The 22,814-nt window shown below is 34.3% G+C and overlaps 1 protein-coding gene across 3 annotated transcripts in view; it reads right to left on the bottom strand.

The window, feature by feature from the left end:
- The window catches only part of LOC123553879 (uncharacterized), a 59,690-nt gene extending 38,612 nt beyond the window's left edge, over positions 1–21,078 (bottom strand). Inside the window, exons 1-4 of one of the 3 annotated variants that reach the window (XM_053548710.1) lie at positions 20,424–21,064; positions 18,990–19,059; positions 18,637–18,705; positions 16,615–17,582 (exon numbers count right to left, since the gene is read on the bottom strand). In XM_053548710.1, the coding sequence (XP_053404685.1) occupies positions 17,083–17,582; positions 18,637–18,705; positions 18,990–19,059; positions 20,424–20,630 (846 nt within the window). In that variant the 5' untranslated portion in view covers positions 20,631–21,064 and the 3' untranslated portion in view covers positions 16,615–17,082. Of the gene's footprint in view, positions 1–16,614; positions 17,583–18,636; positions 18,706–18,989; positions 19,060–20,423 lie in introns of those variants that run through there. The other 2 variants (XM_053548711.1, XM_053548712.1) reach the window with 2 other exon arrangements.
- Between the last annotated feature and the right edge of the window lie 1,736 nt (positions 21,079–22,814).

The raw sequence follows: 22,814 nt of genomic DNA, 5'->3' as shown, positions 1-22,814 counted from the left end.
TCCGAAGTTCGTGACGCGCTTAGATCAAAAAGTATTTGATATAAATTGATGAAACCTTGCAAGAGTCTTTATCATGATATGAACTTGCACACCTTCTATTGATCGTCTGGCTCCGCCCCCTAATTTTAGAGTTACTGCCCCTGGAATAGTAAAATATGCACATTTTCACCTTGTGACACGCCTGGCTTCAAAAGTATTTGATATAAATTGATGAAATCTTGCATGAGTCTTTATAATGATATGAACTTGCACAATTTTTATTTTTCGTCTGGCCCCGCCACTATTTCTAGAGTTATGGCCTCTGAAATAGTAACAATTGCACATTTTCACCTAGTGACACGCCTAGCTCAAAAAGTATTTGATATAGATTCATGAAACCTTGCATTAGTCTTAATCATGATATGAACTTGCGCATCTCCTATTTTTAGTCTGGCCCCGCCACTATTTCTAGAGTAATGGTCGTTGAAATAGTCAAAAATGCACATTTTCACCTTGTGACATGCCTAGCTCAAAAAGTATTTGATATAAATTGATGAGTGTTTATCATGATATGAACTTGCGCATATACTATTTTTATCTGGGTTTGCCCCCTATTTCCAGAGTTATGGCCCCTGAAATAGTAACTGATAAATGCACATTTTTACCTAATTATGTGCCTTACTCAGAAGTATTCTCGGTGCCTTACTCAGAAGTATTTAAATGTAAATTCGTGAAACCTTGCTTGAGTCTTTATCATAATGTGACCTTTGCACACATGGCACTTCTTGAGAATTTTAGCATTTATTACAGAGTTATGGCCCTTGAAATAGCTAAAATAGTGGATTTTTTGTTTGTGATGCTCATAAAGTATATGGTATAGAATAATGAATCCTTTTCATAGTTTTTTGAGGCTATACCCCATTAAGACTGCAAACATTTGAATTATTTCCCCTTATTTGTGACAAATGTACCATGCGTGGGGTGGGGAGGGGGACACACCCTGTGTCCTACAGACACATTCTAGTTTTATTAAATACAGACTTGGTTGATAAATTTTAACAATTTTTTTTTCACTTTAATAAGACTTTATACATGTGTGCCATGGAAAAATCAATGCAGAAAATTTAATGTTAATTTGAACAATAGCTTTCCTCAAAATATACTGCCTCAGGCAAAACATTTTGTTAAATACTTTGAGCTTTCAGGGTTAATTTGGTTTGTCTACATGTCATGTTCAAGGTCCATGCTTTTTCCATGACACACATGTATAAAATGGGAATTTTTTGTTAAAATTTATCAATCAATGCTGTATTTAATAAAATTAAGATAGTAATAGACAATCTGAGGCCATTTCTTAACAACTGCACAATTTTTGTAGTGTTGCTTCGAATATTTATTTACCCCACCCACTTTTTCCCAGTTTGAGAGTGTACCACTCTTCCAATATTAATCAGAGTATACTGATATACTGTCATTTTAATGTTTATTTAGTTTACAAGATCTGCTGAAAATAACACCTTAATATCTCAACTAATGAAAAATTGTTTAGCTTTTTGGTAAAGTTCTTCCATTGGAAATCAGTAAATTTGATTAGACCACTTTGTGGCTCTGTAATGAAAAAAGTATTCAGTACAATTTAAAATGCAACATGTTGTGTGAATGTCCATTGCATAGTTATTTTATCATGGAAGTTTCAGGTAAAAAGTTAGAACCATTTTTAAAAAAATAACAAAAATTGTGTTCCTGGCTGGTCACATGTCAGATTACCCCCACCCACTTTAAATGTGAATATCTATAAAAGTAAGTCAAAACTAGTAACAACAATACTTGTTGATGAAACTTAATACATGTAGGTATATTACCACAAAGTATAAATAAAATCAAAAAACATTTTGCGCAGACACCTAACTGGGACCCCACCCCCCCCCCCCTTTCACCTTCCCTGATGTAAAAAGGAAACCATTTACTGACGTTACCAATAAGGATATATATATGGTACTTGTTAGCAAGAAAATTGAATCACCGTATATTCATAGGTATTTGGAAACACAAATTGGTCATCAAATAAATTGGAATGCATTTTACTATTTTTTAAACGAAATTATTCCTGACAATAAAATCAAACAGCTAAAATATAAATTGATTCATCGTATTGTTGCTACAAACTTTCAAGAATCTTTTTACTTGGAAAATAATAGATAGTCCGAACTGCCATCATTGTAACTGCATTGAAGACAGTTGTCATTTCTTTATTAACTGCAGTTATTTATCAGATTTCTGGAAGATCGTTCATGAAGCACTTAGTAAGTGTGGTTTAAATAAATCGGTGAAAAATATGAATAACAGTAATTGGTTACAAAATTGATTATAAAAAATACCAGGATATTAATATTTTACTCAGTATAATAACATACTGTATTTACAAGACGTATCTCTTTAGCGAACGAAGAAAGAAATTTATTAATATGATCGAAATATTGCACACTGATATATTAACTGTGGCTAAATATTTGTCAAGAAATAAAGATTATAAGTTACTATTTCTTAATAAAAATTCTGAACGCATTAGAATACTATTGCCAAAGAAATTATATGTAATGCTTATCATTTTGTTTGAAACATATAAACATCTTCTGTATTACAATCTTACACATTTGTATGTTATATTGTGAACTTCATTTGATGTAATATAATTGTGGACTTTGTTAATACATGCTGTTTTATGAATAAATTTGAAACAGAAAAAAAAGTGAAGCATTGTTAATGAAAATATACCGGTACGCTTTTTGGATCGATTGTCTCGCAATCGATCCAAAGTTAACAATGCAGAAATTTCCTTACTGCAAACCAAACAAAATAGTGCGAAAGGTACAAACAATAATTCCATGCCATACAATTAGTCAACCATTAAAATATAATTATTTTTGCACAACGGTATTTTTTCGGCTACATAAAGTCAGAAATACGTCAGAAATTCAAGATGTTAGCGTATTTTTTTCAAAAAGAATTTCTGTGTCTTTGCTGATTGCATTATCATATTAACGCGCAAAAGTAGGTCACCGGATATATTTACGACGCCATATTTGTTTACATAAAACGCACGCACTGTTCTTTGACGTTATTTAAAGATAACAGTTAGCCTAGAAGGAGTTGTAAGTATTTATGTAGCGAGTTTGATGGTGACGATAAGATATTATTGAACTGAAAAAAAAGCCGTTAGAAATAGGCAGGAAAATCGTAAAATCGCTTTTCATATTCAGAGCTTGATTCATCAGTTGATTTGGTGACGCATAAAAATTTGGTGTTCTATTTTTATAGCGGCTAAATTCATTAACTAGTATTTCCCCATGTGCCTATCTTGAGCTTGCTCACTGTTCTGATTTTAAGACGTTATTTGAAGATAACAGCTAGAAGGATTTGTAAGTATTTGTGGCGATTTTGATAGAAACAGGAACTGAGGAAGAAAAAAGAACGTTCGAGAATCGGAGAGAAAGTACGCCTATGGTAACTGAGATCGGTTTCGAATCTCTGTGAGGATGTGAAACATTTTTTAATTAGTTATATGATTTATTTTGTGTAACAGTCTTTCTTAGGGGCCCTTTCTTAAGTTAGCTTAACTCATTTGGCATATCAGTGTGTCTTGGTACTTTATATTTGTCTTCCCTTTAAAATCATTTTGTAACGAAACACTACCCTTGATCTTGCTCACTGTCCATTTTTTTCTGAATTTGAAACAACTTGTCCAGCAAAAGTGAATAGCTTTTCATTTATTATAAATACTCTGTTCACAATTACAGAAGTTACTTGTCCAAAACGGTAATTACTTTTCCCAGACAACCGTACAAGAGCTAATTTTGCAGACTGCAATTTTAAATTTAGAATAGGAATTTATTTCAGCCAGGCGTTACTGTGCATCATGCATGCAGTCTGATTTCTTGCTTTTTTTATTGTTGAGGCTATGCTGCCAAGTCGAAAAGGTACTGTCTTTTTGTTTAGAAGCATTTGAACCCAGAATTTAAATTTATTTTGAGTCATCAAATAAGAGATAAGTTGCTGTTTTCGTTTTAAAATTAGATAAAACAAAAGGATAAGGAGTCCTGAGAATAAATAGTGCGATATCTCGGTCCAAAATTAGTGTTCTCTATTGTTGACACTTCTCCCCGTTGTGACTTAATTGTCACCAGCCTCATTTGTTAGCTATATGTACTTTTAGAAGACAACAAAAAATCAAGAACCGAAGTTTGTTGAGGTGATTAGTTTTTAAGAGTACAAAACATATCTTGGAGTTTAATTAATTTATAGAACCACATTTGGGAGTTGAACTCTCACATTAATTATATATCTTGGACTTACATATCTTAACATATCTCATTATCTTGGAATTGAATTATAAAACCTCATCTTGGAGTTGAATAATAATATATATCTTGGAGTTGAACTTTCACAATAATCTTGGAGTTGAACTTGAATAACATATCTTGGAGTTGAATTATAATAATTATATAACTTGGAGTTGAACTTTTAAAATGATCTTGGAGTTGAACTTACATAACATATCTTGGAGTTGAGCTTTCCCATGAGTTATATCTTTGAGTTGAATTATATAATATATCTTGGAGTTGAATTATATATATCTTGGAGTTGAACTTTCACAATAATTTTGGAGTTGAATTATATATAAGTATCTTGGAGTTGAATTATATATCTTGGAGTTGAATTATATATATCTTGGAGTTGAACTTTCACAATAATCTTGGAGTTGAACTTACATATCACAATAATCTTGGAGATGAACTTACATATCACAATAATCTTGGAGTTGAACTTATAATCTTGGAGTTGAACTTACATATCACAATCATCTTGGAGTTGAACTTATGTAACATATCTTGGAGTTGAATTATAATATATGTCTTGGAGTTGAACTTTCACAATAATCTTGGTGTTGAACTTACATAACATATCTTGGAGTTGAACTTTCGCATTAGTTATATCTTAGAATTGAACTTGCATATCTTGGAGTTGAATTATATAGCCACGTCTTGAGAGTTGACTTTCATTATATCCTGGACTTGAATTTATAAAACCTTATCTTGGAGTTAAATTTAATTATATAATATATCTTGGAGTTGAATTGTAAAACCGCATCTTGGAGTTGACTTTTTTTTATAAATGTTGGAGTTGAACTTACCCAGTACAACACATACTGTCCTGTATCTTGAAAAACGGCATTAAACCCAAAACAAACAAACCAGAAACATATTTCCGAGTTGCAATAAAATTAGTGTAAGTAAGTTACCTAAAGTTTGTTTGCAGTAAACAGAGTTCTTACTGGTTTTCATGGTTATTATTCACAGATACTAGTGCTATAGTACATTCTTACTGTTAAGAAATTTGTATTCAATTATATAGCAAATCCTGACTTATATAATTCTTGTGAGTTTCTATTCTGGGATTTTTTTAGAATTTAAAATCACTGTAAATGGAATGATATTATACCCGCTTACCATTCATATGAAATGAAATACTGGATTTTGTTATTACTACCATTCACATTAACAGTAACCATTATATTGTTTAATATACAGTGAAAAATACAGTGAAAATGGTGTTTACACTTTCGTGTGCGGCCGACTATAATCAAGGTGCAGAATGCTTTCCTGCTGAAGCAAGGGGTAGACAGTGTGTTCCTAGTTGTCTAATGTTCTTATTAACTGCCTCTTACATTAAACCATGTGCAAGTTTGAACACTGTTGACTTGAATGACATACTATTTGCTGGTAGCCACTTGTATTGTGCTCTTTGCCATTCAGGTATTGCTTCTGGTCTTGTGGACCCACAGAATGTACCAGAGCGTGTTGTGTACAAAAACAAAACAATTTATGTCAGATGCATAGGGGTTTTGTCCGGGTTTATGGAACAGCATATGCTAATAGATAATCAAACTTACTATAGTCTTGATGACGCATTGGTGTTAGCTACTGGCAGTGGATTGAATTTTATCATTGTATTCAAAGGTGTTTCTGTTGGTATACATTTGCAAGACTCTTTATTCTACATTTTTGATAGCCACTCTCGTGATGAAAATGGGTTGAGTTCTTTTAATGGAAAGTGTGTTGTAGGAGTTTTGCATTCTGTCCAGGAGTTGACAGTGTACTTTCAAACATGGTCGAGGTCTTTAGGCATATCAGATAATGGGACTCAATTTGACTTGCATACATTTAAGTTCAGCACCAGATACAGACGTTCTTCATTTTCCGTGAAAATCCTGGACAATAGAATGGGGTTTAAGATTGAGAACATTCGTAAACGTAAGCGCTTGCGTGAAAATTCACCTGAACTGCAAGAAAAATTGCAACACCTTTTGGATAAGCGACCATTACACAGTTTTGTAGATGACAGGAATGTGGAAAGCATTACAGAAAATAGTTCATGTGAAGTTAGTTTCTCTGAAGATGCACTAATTTCACATGAACTTGATGATTCAGTAATTTCACAATCAGTAATTTCACAATTTGACAAACTTGTTTCTGCTGGTCCAGATTATGTTTGTTCCTGTTGCACTCAAACGTTCTTCAAACATTACATGAAAAATGTTGAAAAACTATCTAGCACAAATAAGACTTCTTTGTATAGGTATCTCAATAATAAGAAGAGTGTAGGCAACATTGAATGGGTTTGTCAACTTTGCTTTGATCATGCACGGCTTGGAAAAGTTCCAAAGTTTTGGGTAAAAAATGGGTTACAGTTTCCTGAAAAGCCGGTAGAGCTTGATCTATCTAACTTGGAGGAAAGACTGGTGTCTCGTAGGTTACCTTTTATGCAATTGCGTGAAATGCCTAGAGGGGGTCAAGTTAACCTGAAAGGCAATATTGTTAATGTACCTGCAGATGTTAATAGTACAATTAAGTCATTGCCAAGAATGATTGATGAAAATGAAACAATAATGTTGAAATTAAAACGCAAATTATCTTATAAACATCATGTTGCATTTGAGAACATACGGCCTAACAAAGTTTTTGAAGCAGCAAAATGGTTAGTACGCAACAGTTCATTGTTCAGAAATGAGGGTATTGTTGTTAATCAAACCTGGCTTCAACAGCAACCTGAAATGACCATGTCAGAGCAGGAAATTAACGATGAAGAAACTGCTGGTGGTAATAGTAGTGATGTGGACCACTGTGAATCTGACTGGATTGAAGAAAATTTCATGGACAGGCCTACTGGTAATCTAGACACTTACTTGCAGTCAGTAGATTTCAGGGAGTTTAACCAGATTTTGTCTGTTGCACCAGGAGAAAAAAATTCCCCCATTGGTTTATTTCAGGATTATCAGTCAGAGGTACTTTCTTTCCCTACAATATTCTGTGGCCAGGCCCGTAAAGAAAAAACATTACGTTTTGTTCAGATGCATTACAGTGAAATTTGCAAATGGGAATTAAGGAGTGTTGATAGACGGGTAGCATTATGTGTTCCAAACATCTTTTTTAAGTTGAAAAGGCTGCAAATAAAGCAGATCCGAGACAAAGTTTCCCTTGCAATAAGGAAATGTGAAACTAAAGGAGTCACGTTTACTGCAGGCGACTTACTTACTCCAGGTTTTGCAGATAAATTGACTATGCAGGATGATGGTTACAGAGTACTTAGAACACTACGCGGTTCGCCACCTTACTGGGAAGCAGCAAAAAGAGATGTATTTGCAATGATACGCCAACTTGGGATTCCAACATGGTTTTGTTCTTTTTCAGCAGCTGAAACAAAGTGGACTCCATTATTAAAGTCTTTAACAAAGCTTATTAAAGGAAGAGATTTATTGCCTGAAGCAGCAGAGGACCTGACTTGGCAAGACAAATGCATTTTGATTAAGTCTGACCCTGTAACCTGTGCTCGATACTTTGACCATAGAGTCCAAATATTCATTAAACATGTATTGCAACATCAGTCACAACCAGTTGGTGAAATACTTGACTATTTCTCTTGAGTTGAATTTCAACAGCGTGGATCCCCACATATACATATGATCATATGGGTTAATGGTGCTCCAGTTCATGGAGTTTCTTCAGATTCTTCAGTGGCTGATTTTGTTTCCAAATATGTTACCTGTCATAAAAATGAATCCATACCTACATTGATCAATTATCAAACACATAGGCATATTATACTTGTCGGAAAAATGGTAAGGCTATTTGTCGCTTCAGTTTTCCTATTCCTCCTATGCCTGAAACTGTTGTTCTTAATCCGTTGGGCGAAAATGAAGAAAAAGTTGGACCTGAACTATATGAAAGAGTGATATCCCTCCTCAATGACTTATATAAGACGCAAAATGATTTGCAGTTCAAGGATTTTCTTGCAGAGCTTGAAGTTGATTATGAAACATACATTCAAATAATACGTTCCACTCTAGCAAGACCTAAAGTATTCTTAAAACGCTCAGTTTCAGAAAGTCGCATAAACAGTTATAATCCTGTTTTGTTGAAATGTTGGAAAGCAAATATGGACATACAGTATGTCTTGGACCCATACTCTTGTGTTTCTTACATTGTTTCCTACATTTCCAAAGGTCAGAGGGGCCTGTCCAACCTCCTTAGAGATGCTTGTAATGAGGCAAGAGAGCTAGATAGTGATGTGAGACAGCAAGTTAGGAGGATTGGTAACCAGTTCCTGTCAAGTGTGGAAATAGGTGCACAGGAAGCAGTGTACTTAACTCTTCAGATGCCACTTAGAAGATGCACAAGGGATATTGTTTATGTTGATACTAAAAAGCCAGATGAAAGAACCTCTCTCATTAAACCATTTTCAGAATTGAAAGAACTTCCACTGACTTCTAAAAGCATTGAAATGGACAACATGTTAAAGAGGTACAAACGAAGGCCAAAGATTTTGCAGCAACTTTGCTATGCTGATTTTGCTTCTTGGTATGATTTGTGTAGTGAAAAAAAATCAGAAAAGTCAGTAGAGCAAAGCGGTGACTCTGAATTGCCAGAGACAGACTATCAACACGACACAGATGACAATATTTTGGAACTGAATGAAAATGAAAGTGGAAATATTGTAAGATTTGCCTGTGGTACCACAGTAAGGAGAAGGAAAAAACAGAAAGTGATATACAATCATGTAACATCAATAAATCATGACAAAGAGGAACATTTCCGCGAAAAGATTATGTTATACACTCCATGGCGAGATGAAGAAAAGGATCTGATAGATGGGTTTGAGTCCTTTGAGCAAAGTTATTTTGCAAAAGAAGAAGAAATCAATGCTAATAAATCTGTGTACGAGAAAAATGATGACATTTATGAGAGTGTGCTTGAAAATATTGATTCAGAAGCCATAGATTTAGCAATTAATCCACAGGCTCAGCACGAGGACATGTTAGATTCAGATGAAGGTCCATCGCCATCAGCCACTTTTGGTTGCTTTGACCCAGGAGTAGGGTCTACTGAAGATGAAGGTTATGACCTTGGGGAAGATTTAGGTATTAGTAGAAGGCGCGTGTGCACTGCTAACCTTCCAACTAGAGAAATGGACAATGAACAATATTTGCAATGTGTTCAAGTACTCAAAGAAGAGCAGAAACAAATATTTTACCATATTTTGCACAAAGTCAAGACAAAATCTTTACCATTTTACACATTTCTTTCTGGTGGGGCTGGTTGTGGAAAATCTGTTGTTGTGCGAGCACTTAATCAAGCCCTTATGAAATATTTCAATCATTTACATGCAGAAAACCCAAATACTCTCAAGTTACTGTTGTGTGCCCCTACCGGGAAAGCTGCACATAATATTGGTGGAAGCACCATCCATTCTGCATTCTGCATTCCAGCCAACCAAAGTTTCCAATTCAAACCTCTTGACATGCAGCAACTAAATACCATGCGGGCACTTTATTGTGACCTGAAAGTTGTAATTATTGATGAGATTTCTATGGTAGGCAGAGGCATGCTGAATTTTGTAAATCTCAGGTTGCAGGAAATAAAAGGTTGCACCAAATCTTTTGGAAATGTCAGTGTTTTTGCAGTTGGAGATCTTTATCAGTTGAAACCTGTCCTTGACACATGTGTGTTTTCCCAGGTGTACAATTCTGTACAGCTTCAGTCTATAGGCACAAACTTATGGCTGGACTTGTTTGAATTTTTTGAACTTACAGAGGTGATGCGGCAAAAAGATGATCAAGAATTTGCTCTTCTCTTGAATCGATTGCGTGAAGGGAAACATACAGAACAGGACTTAGCTGTTTTAGAGGGAAGACATGTCAAGAACTTAGGAACTAGTGGAGAGAATATTAAACATTTGCCTCATTTGTTCTGTACAAGAGCTGATGTTCGCTCTCACAATGAAACTATTCTTGCAGATATTGTTTCTTCTGATAAAATTGATATTGAAGCTATTGACACTGTTTCTGGTAATGTCAGTTCTTCAGTTCATACTAAAATTCTTCCAAGGATTCCTCTAGACCCAAGCAAAACAATGGGCCTTCAAAAAAAACTAGAACTTGGGTTAGGCATGCCTGTTGAACTATGTTCAAATGTTGACACTACTGATGGACTTACAAATGGTGCATCCTGTTGCATAAAGAAGTTTGACTATCGAGTTGAAAATTCATGCAGATGTAGCATAGTTTGGGTCCAGTTTGATGATCCAACAATTGGCAGAAAGTGGCGAACCAAGTACAAGCATTTATATCAAAATGGTATAGAAATGTCCTGAACTCCAATTCTGGAAACTTGCAGACGATTTATGTATAAATACTACAAAACTTATCAGATTGTCAGGCGTCAGTTTCCTCTGTATATATCTGCTGGTAAAACAATTCACAAGGCTCAAGGTTCAACTATCCGTGAAGCTGTAATGCATTTCGGGTCAAAGGCAATTAATCATGTTCACTATGTTGGCCTTAGTAGGGTTACTAGTCTTTCTGTCATACATATTTTGAACCTTAACTCTGCCAAAATTAGTGTTTCACCAGATGTTCAGATAGAAATGGAACGTCTGAGAACACAAAGGCAAATATCTTTTCCTGCAACTAGAAACTCATCTGCTGATGTATTGAGGGTATGTTTTCAAAATTGTAGATCTTTAAGGAAACACATTAATGATGTCAAAAATGAACACACCTTACTGACAGCTGATATTATTGGATTTGTTGAAACAAGGTTAAGCACATTATCTGCTGAATTTGAGATTGATGGATTTAAAATATTGTCTTCTACACAAGAACAGTCAAGTCATGGGATCACAGTTTACTGCAGAAATAGTGTGGACATTCCTTTTTTCAATTTCAAAACAGTGTCTGGCATAGAATATGCACTTGTAGCTGTGGGTGAAGATGTTGTTACCAGTTTTGTTTATTGTCCCCCAAAAGTAGCAACTATTGCAAATATCACTGTTTTCCTGTCGACAATTGTTGAAGAGGTTTCTGAGCATTTTGCCCAGAATGAGAAGACTGCAAAGCTTGTACTGATGGGTGATTTCAATTATGAATACACAGAAGATAGAGGTGTTGCGCAGCTTTTCAGTAGCATTACTAGCTTAAAGCAGTTGGTTGACCAAGTGACCACCGACTATGGTAGTTGTCTAGACCATATATATACTGACTTGCCTTTGTGCCGTTTAATTAGTAACGGGATTTTGGAATCCTATTATTCAGACCATAAAGTCCTGTATATTGAATTCAAAAGACAGCCATAAATTATGTCAATGGCAAATTAATCATTTGGCCCTTTGGCCTGCACTTTAGGGCAGTGGCTTGCACATTACAGATTAAATCTAGCCTTTCATTGGTGATTTAGTGAACCGTGCAGATTTTGAAGTAAAAGCATTGAAACATGTACCTTAGGTAGTTGTAAATATTGTAGGGCTGGTGGGGTTTGTACATTCTGCCCAAAGTTGAACTCACATGTAAATAACTTACGTTGAAATATTTTGTTCAAATACGCAGGTTTTCCCTGTTTCTAGTCTATGATGAACTTTTATGCTGACACGTATCGTCCTTAGTTTAAATCATGACTGCTGGAATCAACACCCTTTTCATGAATTGTAGTTTGTACTAGTTTGGCTACCAGCTAGATAATCTTTTTAACATTTTTGATCATTTCTCTTATATATTCATTTAATCTGGCTGATCTTTCCTGGCTCTATTAACTAGTGTTTTGAGAAGAAAAGGGACAGTTCCAATATAACATGGTACTGTTTTTGGATCGATTGTCATGCACTGCAAACCAAACAAAATAGTGCCGTAAGTAATTCTATGCTATGGATTTAGTCAACCATCAAAATATAACTATTCTGGCACGACTGTATTTTCAGCTATCGAAACGTCAAAAAATACAATTGTGTATTTTTCAGTTATGATAACATATTTCTGTTGTGTTTTTTTCTGACTGTCGTAACAGTAACTTATTAATGTGCGAAAACTAGTCTCCCTTTGTTTTTTTACGTCCTTTGCATGTCAGAAATACCATATATTTCCTCGATGAAAAAGAGGTAAATATCTCATTCTAACTATTCAGATCATCATTCAAATCATAACTTTTTTGTACAACAATGTGCTGATTTAGTCTGTAAATAATCTAGTTAGTAAATAATCTGTAGGCGTAATTTCACCCCAGTCAGTTCGTCCCCAATTTTAATGGAACTGGTTAAGAGGTCCGGTACCCAATATATGATAAGTAACATGTACGTATAATGTACTGTATTGCAAGTGTATAGAGTAGATGCTGGTAAAAGTTATGATTAGTTGTTTTCACGATTTTTGTAAATGTTTTATTTGTAATTAAAAATGTAGCTTTGGCCCAGATTCGAGGCATAGATATGAAATTTTAGCAGCGATTTGGGGTAGTCATTGTTATATATTTACTCAATCAAGTAGTAAAACAAATTCAACAAGTCATGAGCACAATCCATGCCTTATATACTAAGGAAAACATTATTTTCATTCATCAGTTCCGAGGCAAATAAGAATTTAAGAAAAGGTTCCAATTATGGCGTACAAAGTGCTATTTTATTATTTGTCAGATTTGCAATTGTATTTTCACCGGAGATTAAATAATTATAAATACTTATGTTTCCTTCACTTACCATGTAAACAGACGAGAAAAAATAGTACGAGAGCAATCTTTTGAAATCGTCTCCAGATTTAAAGATAAAATATGTCTCCTCTGTGTAAAATACCATTCTCAGTATTCATATTGTCCTGTATGTGTTGTCTTGAGGTTCGGTTTTTTGGCTCTTAGTCACTGCATATTTTAATAATTTTGTACCGATGACAATTAATTCAACTTTGTTCTCTTACTGTGATAATGTCAGAATATTGAATATTAAACAAAAATGTACAGGTATATTTCTTTCAGATTTTAGAATAGTATTAGGTCCAGTAATCGTTAAGTGAACATTACAGAGGCGGTGGAATCTGATTTTGACTTGCTTGTCCGTTTTTGTCAATTGCTATTTTGTACTGTCCATATGATAGTTTTATAGTAAATTCTGCTCAAATTTCACTTGTCCATACAAGCTTTGGGACAACCTGGGCAATATGTACAATTGAATTTGCGGCCCCTGGTAGCATGTTGTGTAAATTCCAGATTAAGCAAAAGTATAAAAGAAACAATTAGCTTCTGTATCTTTACTGCTAGCGGGTGGGCAGCAGTTCTAATTTAGTTGTAGTGGGGATGGAATATGTAGTCCTCGTTGTTTATTTCTTTAAATGAAATCTTGTTTAATTTCCCTCTATCTAGTATCTACCTGCATACAAAAATTGCCCTTAATTTTCTCGTATATATAAATATGTAAGCTATGTTATTTTTAGGATGTATAAGAATCTTATTCTTTTCAGTTGTCTGGTATTTGCCAGGGCAGGGGCGGCAAAATCTATGGTCTGAATTTTGCAGCTCTAACCAGAGCCAATTCATTCAAATAGAAGTTATCATATTTTACAATAATATAACCGTTAGACAGACAAGTTGAAAATAGATCTTGAAAAAAAAAACATCAGACAAATATACAGAAAATTAGATTTTACCACCCCTGCAGTCATCACTTTTGGCAGGTCGATGTATGTGTGTGCGGCCATCTGTCCGTGTGTCCAATTTTGTCTGACCAATCTTGTTTATATTAAGCATGAATGTTTACCTAAATGAGAAGTGTCACATGTAAACCCAATGTTGTAAATGACATTCAATTTTTCATATTTAGTGATAATTATGGACAGTTTTACAAGGTAACACATTAACAGATATGCAGTTACAGTAGGTCTGGGACAATTTCAAAATTTTGAAACCGATTAATCGTTTGTATGAAATCGAATCGAACCGGTTAATCGACCGCTGTATTAAGAATGTTTTTTTCCTTCCTGAAGACCATATCAAGGTAGCTCCGGCAGCTGACTTTATTAGGAACTCGTGAACATTTATCATTTGGAAGCAGTGTGATGATAATATATTTTGGTGTATTTTTTTTTTAAATAAATCAACTTCAAGCAAAATCAGGGACAGTCATTACTGATTCTGTTGATGTATGTTCAGCGGAAATACAGGCTACTGCAGGTCTGCGTTGTTGTCAAGAATGTAATGTGAAATAATATACATTTTACTGGGATTATAGGATATCCATTGATTGAGAGCGGTTAGCGGTTTTGCAAAATTGAAACGGGTTTTACGAAGTAATCGAATCGGATCCGATTAACTGAGTAATCATCCCAGTCCTAAATTACAGACACCCATGTGCATATATTATTACTTTAAATGTTCATATGATGGGACAGTTTGAATTATTACTTATTTAGTATGCAATGTCCTTAGGCTCCGTCAGGTTCAGGTCTTAGGAATTCACAACTATATACAAAAGTGTACAATGTTAGACTGAATAAATAGCTTTTAAGGATTCCATCTAGCCAAATAAAATTCCATAAGTTCATTGAAATTCAGATTTGCTTTTTAGAATACAGTCTAACCTTAACCAACAGTCACCTCCGATCAGCAGTCACCTCCGTTCAGCGGTCATTTTATGACACCCCCAACGGATTATCCTTTATTTCATCACTTTATTCAGTGGCCACCTCCCGTCCGTGGCCAGCGGCCATGATAATCGCCGAAGATACCCAAATTTGAGAAACACCTGATTGCTAAGTTTCGTGTGACTTCACCACAAGAACGACAAAATGACATGAGCTTCTCAGTTAAAACTGATAAAGTTGTGATCCTCTTTTTGTTAGATCAAATGGCCAGTAATTAGCGGCAATTAGCGTGTCACCTCGTGTCAGTTTTGTTGTTCACAGTTTGATCTCGGTTAAAGATAATACTCGATATCTAATTAGTAGCATAATAAATTATATATTGTGATTTTTTTTATATTTCTTTCATCAAAACACTATTAAATCCATACGAAATTTATCGTGTTTGGAAGAAATATAATACACTCGATCTTTTACGGGATGTAACGGCAGTCGTAGATTTTAGCGTAGACAGAAAATGCGGGGAGTAGCTTCCCTTACCAAAATGGCGAAAATTGTAAACAAACTTGTTTTTAAGTTGGAAAATTGTCAGTAACAATTTTTGTTGTAAAAAAAACAAAACACGCCAGAGTTTTAGATTGCTCAGAAGACCATTCGTATTGCGAAGGCAAATGCACGTAAATTATCACAGTAAAGTAATAATAGAAAACCGAAAAGAAATTAAACTAAAGGCTTAACTGGTCAGAAGTCTGATAAATACATATACTGACTGCACCTCCGATCAGCGGTCACCTGGCTTAAGCTGCCAAATTATCTGCTTGCCTTGGCTGGCTGCTTAAGACAGGTTAGACTGTACTAGTAATCAAGGTACAACTCAACTGATGTTTCTGGTTAATGGTTATTACTCCCGGTAGTTAATTTAAAAACAGTTATCAAAAGTTAAAAATAAGATTTAACCTTTAGTTTATCTAAAAAGTTTCAAACTACTTTGCCCTATTCTTGTAGAAAATATTTTGATTTGATGTACTACAGTTTTAGTGCTTTCCCTTCTGTTCCTGTTTGCCAAAAACAGACATAATGTCCAATTTGTATGTTCTTACAACTCTAGTTTTTTTTAAGTGTAAATGACTATTCCTAGTTTGATAAGAGAACTAAAGGTTTAGAAAATGCTGCACAACAAAGACTTAAAAGTATTTATGAAGAAATAATATTCTAATCTTATTTTATAATAATTACATAGATAATTTCTTAAACTTGAATTTGGTTGAAGAATTTACTGCTGGATTAATGTCATGATTCCCAATTTCTTGAAATAAAAGATAGTTGGAGGAAAATACATGTAGGCATAGCCATGCATTTTCACTTTGTCATTATAATGTGTATACATTTGTTCTGAATTCTTCTGATTACAGATAAATTTGCTTAAATATTTTTTTTTCCCAGTTTTACAACATTTTTGCTTTCCTCTCCATATTTCAATGTAAGAATGCTTCTTACACCATGTAGGAAGAGGTCTGGGTTCAAGTCCCAGTGGAGAGTATTTTACTATAAAAAGTTGTAGACTGGACAAAAACATACCTGCTTTACAAAAAAAGGTTACTAAAATGGAAATGTAAAAATTATAGTCTGATCTACCTATCTCCCCCCCCCCCCCCACCCCTTCACCCCCACAAAAAAAAATACAAAAGTCAAAAGCAATACATAGCTTATGTTTGCAATGTTCTATTGTTTACAGACAGTAAATAAGTATTGAATTGAATTCACAAAAAGTACGTTTAACGTTGTGCAAGCTTTGAACTTTCAGTTCAGCTTCTCGATTACCTTTCAAGATACTGCCGTGATACTTCATAGGATGGTTAAATATGATAACTGAATGCAAAAGGCAAACACATGCGTTCCTATATCAAAAGTAAAGTTCACACATATGGTAAGAAGTCAAATTTTGTTTACACTTGCAAAAGTTCCCTTGATATTTCCACATAATGTGTACAATCTGTGTTGTTCAGAGACAGTCGATCCTCCAGTACTTTCAGTGCTTTGATTTAACAAACATACACAATTCTCTGAGGAAAATTGTATTGCTATCTGACTGTAATGAATATTCAACCTAAATCGAAATCAAACGAACTCGAGAAAAGAAACTTATTCTAGTTATTTCATTTTGTGCAAACAGCACAAGGAAGTTCTCGGTTTTGTACGTATTTTGGGCAAGGCAATGAACCGCACTGGCCTGTAACTCTGTATAGCATAGCTCCATTTTCGTCCCTGTAACCGGATTCGTCCGCTTCCGGTGCTTCATCAACGCAGATATACTGAGTACCAGACTTTGCACTATGGGAACCAGCCATTAGATATCCGCGGTATTCCAAATGCCAGCCGTCGAAACAGTCATACATGGCGGGAACCATAAGAGAGGTTATTCTTTTCTTGCTTCGGCAAACAGCGCAAGGGACATTATGATTAGTTAACGGTTTTGGAGCGTTTGACATGTCCATTAGTCCATCGAGTGTCTCCTGAAATTCCATACCATACATGAACGCAGCCCCGGCTTTGTCAGTATAGCGACCCCAAACAGGATTAATTGGTAGACACTGAAGATTGATAGCGGCACCATAGTGATCGTACCATGAACCGGCACTGAAACCTGTGATAATTTCTAAAAATAGCTTAACATCTTGCTGACTAATTCGATGAACAAGACAAGGAAAATCTAGAGCGATCTTCATTCACTTTTCGAAAAGTTCATTTGTGTTATTTAATTTTGAATATTGACAAATGACAGTTTATGATAGTTTAAAGTTACCTTCCATCGGATTGCAAGCATTTATATCTTTTATTTATGATTTCAAACTTTGCATATCTAATTTCCATTTTCTTGATTTTTTATGGAGTATAGAAACATATATTTAGAACTTAAAATTAAAAGTACTGTGTACAGTATTTTCGTCGGATTTCTCATACGTCGAAAAAATCCCCGGATGTCAACAATCAACAAAGGTGGCCGCTAACAGTAGTTTCGATATTTCAGTTAGATAATTTGAATGTTTTGGTTTATGAAGTGTTAATTATTTTTCCACATAATCGTTAATATTTTTGTCTCGGTTTCTTGCAGCCCGACATTGGCATTGTTTGACATTGGCATTGCATGCGTCGTGGTTAATTGTGCATTTTTATAATTGCTTAAGTATTGAAATCTTTGAAAGTATGCCGATTTTAACAATTTTCACAGCTTCGATATTGAAAATAAACTTATTGGAACACGTACATGTAGAACACTTTTGTCAGTAACGAAATTCAATTGTTTTGTAGAAAGTCTCTTTAAATATACTTTTCATTTCAAATTTTAAAACCTAACAAAAACGAATACATTAGTTTTCTAAAATTTACATATTTTAAGAAAAGTGCTGCTTACATGTCCTAAAAGCTGTTTCGTAATTACTTTCTGATAAAACAAAAATTAAATAACCAGAATTGTGGTTGATCAAATTTCGATTCCAATTAATTACTGATGATAAATTCAAAAGAAATCAAATTACTTGTAATCAAGCTGGTATAAGTAAGTTTAGTATTGCCCTATTAATGTTTAGTCAAATTGTGAGGACATTGATATCTTTACTTAAGCAAGTATGAATTTGATATTCACTTAATTAATGCATAAATGCTGTGCGATACTAAATGTTGAAAAATAATCTTGATTACATGATATTTACCTTGGTACACTAATTCTGTGCCGTTCCATGGGCATGTTTTACGGCCCCATCTGATGTATACTGCACCGCCTGAAATGTGTCCAGTTACGACATAAAATAGATACTTTAATGAACATTACAAAGTAAGCTGCGCCTTTTACGGTCAAAATTTAAAATAACTTTTAGTCCCTTGGAGAAATGCAAGTGGTAGGTTACATTTATCTAGTTCTCAGTGCCATTCGCGACGGAAATCCGCATAGAAAGGTTACTTAATAACAAGTTTTTATTCACATGACTCTATAGTTTCTGAAAACAACGTAATATTTCGCTCTAACGATTTATTGTAAAATACTTACTAGTAATCGGATAAATACCTTTACTCCTTGTACGATTTTCACTTTCAGTATCCCCTCTCTTTTTTCTCAGTTTCCCTTTCAGTCCTTCCTGCAAAATTAGCCATACTTAATTTCCTATTTTAACATGGAGTTATCCTATAGACGAATGCATTTCGGGGAAGTTTTTGCCTTCAGTAATTCAAAAAAAAAATGGAAGATTTTTTACTAGTATCATTTTCGCTATATTTCTCCAGAAAATATATATCTGTATCAAATGAATTTTCAAGAATACGTCCTTGCAAATTTTTTTTTTTTTTTTTTTTTTTTTTTTTTTTTTTTTTTTTTTTTTTTTGTTGGATTTAACGTCGCACCGACACATGATAGGTCATATGGCGACTTTCCAGCTTTAATGGTGGAGGAAGACCTCAGGTGCACCTCCATGCATTATTTCATCACGAGCGGGCACCTGGGTAGAACCACCGACCTTCCGTAAGCCAGCTGGATGGCTTCCTCACATGAAGAATTCAAAGCCCCGAGTGAGGCTCGAACCCACATCGATCAGTTTATGTTTACTATACTAGTAATGCGGAATCTTCAAACATTTAAAACAACATTGAATTCCGTAGAAGTGTAAAATCTGGACAGTGGTCGCCACATATGTTTTTGTTCTGTTTCGAACTTATAAACGTTCTTTCATTTATCCTTAATCAAGTGTAAATGAACATTTATGATAAGCTCTTCTGGTCCATACGTAAACAAAAAACTGGACCACGAGTCAGCTTTTGCCGAAGCCGGAAGGTTAGTGTCTTAAAAAGTATTTTAGTATGCCTTTATATTTATAATCCTATATTTCCATGTGTTTTATTCAAGAAACGATAACACGCTTGTGCACCGACCTATCCCTCGGGGATTCTGCGGATGTTATTACTCGAAAAAAGACGCGAGTTAACAATAGAGTAATTTAGTGAATTCTAGCCATTCAGTGATTAGGACTAAATATGTAATAATGAAATATATAGGAAAGCTCTCTACCGAGATACTTTGATGGGGAAAAAACAACAAGAAATTTAGCATTTCAGCATCGCATATTCTCTTAAAATGCACGCATGCATATGAAGTCAAGTTATTATATTTATATAAAGACCAAGAATAAGTGCTACAATATTTGATATCTGTTTTTACAGAATATGACAAAATGGAACTGAAAGTTACATATTTATTCGGACCGAATTAGTTATACCAAATAATTCGTTTGGGCTATGTCTGATGTACTCTTGAAATCAGTACATGTAAACTTTTCATCGCGTTTACAGAACTTCCAAATATGTATTCTATATACCTTATTTCTTAACCTTAAAAAATCATTCTAAATACTAATTATTTATTTTTCAGTTAACACACGTTTTTATCGCTTTTCGTAACTTTGACAACAGTAAACTCATGCCTTTTAAAGGTAAAGAAAAAGAATCTTACATGTGTTAACGCAATGTCCGCGTTCATGGAACCTCCTCCTTTTTTCATTTCTGCAAGTTGATCCAATATCTCGTTGTACCTCCGATCACTTTCGCTGTTAGACGACGCGATCAAAAACAAAGATAGTACCAGACAGCCTATTCCAGACAATGATAGTAAAACGTGACCATTTTGTTTCAAGAGCGAAAAGAAACTTGCTGTTTTCATTATAGAAAGCTATGTATATTTTTCCAGTCCTGAAAGAAGTTTTATTTCTATAAAATGTGCTTTACGAACGATTTCGACTTCGTTGTACTAGTTTCTAGTTTCAAAACGAAATAACATTAATTCAATGTAAGTATGTCCTTCAAACGTTTTTCTTGAATTGCGTCTCTTTTCATAGCACCTTGGGTTGCAGACGAACTAAACGAATTTCACAAATACAAATTTACATTTTTACCAAACCAACAGATTTATCAAACTATCTTGACGATATATTCTATTGAGTCCGCATGGGGACAAAGATGAACTGATTATTATCTGCAAACATGCGTGTAAAATTGAAAAAAGGACAAAGGAGTTCATATAAAGGAAGAAGGAAGAAAATGTTATATGACAACCTGTACTTGTTGATGACACATGTTAGCAATAACTGAAATGACTGTACTAAAACTGTACATTTATATACATGTTTATATAAAGGTTTTATATATCAACAATGTGCAATTATCAGAGATTTACTGTTAAAGTTGATACGTGAAATAATGAAGAAAGATAATGACCAAAAAAAAACACGACTAAACAAAACGAAATAAAATCTTTGAAAGATGCTTGGTATGCTTACAGTGCGATTTGCAAGTTGTGCCTTCTCAAAAATTTGGTATTGCTTAACCAGTATTAAGTATTTCTGTGATATTTTTTGTTTGTTAAATTTGTCCACTAGATTTTTGTCTCTACAAATTGAATTCAGTTAGTTGTGATAATTACATTTCAACCTGTGATATGCAAATTTATCTAAGTTTTATGTCAATGTCTTTTAAGTTTGCCTCTCTATGTCATGTCACCAATACTATAAGGACCTATGCAATGGAAATAAGCGCTGGCGCTTTATTGTGTTATCCTTGGTATTGGAAGCATGTCATGGTTTAATTAGTTTTATTTTTTTCTCAACTGAAACTTACATTCATTTTGTTTTAGTAATGTCGTTATTTTATTATATATGTTTATATGTTTGTAAACAATTATTTTGTTTTAGTAATGCCGTTGTTTTATTATATATGTTTGTAAACGATTGTTTGTTTCCTATGCCGAAGACTCTCTCTCTCTCTCTCTCTCTCTCTCTCTCTTGAAAGCAACATTAAGTCTCGATATAACTGAGCCTATTGATGAGGGGTTATGGAATGTGCAACACTCTTCCCGCTTAAAGTAGTTCTGCACGTTCGGATCAAAATTTTTTCTAAAATGTAGAAAAAGGTGTGCTCGATTTTTGCTAGACGGATTTGAAAAATTTGGACCTAAATGGGATTCTATGGGAAAATCACAACTTTGACAACATTTTCGCGAAAAGAATTTGTTCTACAATGAATATTTTAATGGAACCTCTCACAGTTGTACATAAACATATGGCTTATAATATGGTGAAATAAAATGTGCAGGTCCGTGTGCTTGTTTCGAGATATTTGCCAATGATTAAAGAGATCCGCGCATTTCTAGATGATTTTGAGACATTTTTTGGAATTATTTAACATGTCAGATGTTATAATATCATATTTTAACTTTAGAAAGATAGTAACGTTGCCGTTGTAATCAATTTACTCACCTGTTGCCATTACCATACAGGCTGATCACTACCAAATAGAATGTAAGCCTCCGCAGGTCTAGTCACAAGTAGTCCAAATATATATAGTACTAATCATTATTCCTTTCCTAGTGCATTTTCTCGGCAGCAACGTGCTTATTTTTACCCTACCGCGTCTCAGTATGTATCACTTTGCATTCTATTGAAATCGGCATGTTCCTATCGCATGCTAGGTAAATATGGCGGCGTAAGAATTTAATGACTCGAAAAGAGAAATTGAAAGAAGCGAAAAGTAGTAAATTCAGCGGGTTGTATTTAACGAACTGTAGTTTTCTTATATAAAAGTTAACACCCCCTTTTCTATTTGTTTTGTTTTTCTAAAGTAGCGATCTAGTTCTTTATGGGAATATAAGTCTCTAAAAATCTGATATGCTAGAAAATGTCGAAAAACCGTTATGAAGTAAGGGGATTTTATATGAAATAAAGAACAGCTAGATTTAGTGGTGTTCAGCCTATAAGGGGGCAATACATGGTATTTTCTGAAACTCCTCAAAATGAATGGAAATGCAATTAATCTATTCTTTATGATGTAAAACGGTAACAAATGGCTGAAA

Source organism: Mercenaria mercenaria, chromosome 7, assembly GCF_021730395.1.
Source record: "Mercenaria mercenaria strain notata chromosome 7, MADL_Memer_1, whole genome shotgun sequence".
NCBI lineage: Eukaryota > Metazoa > Mollusca > Bivalvia > Venerida > Veneridae > Mercenaria > Mercenaria mercenaria.
The sequence above is the reverse complement of the archived record's forward strand: the minus strand, read 5'-3'. Positions and strand labels throughout refer to the sequence as shown.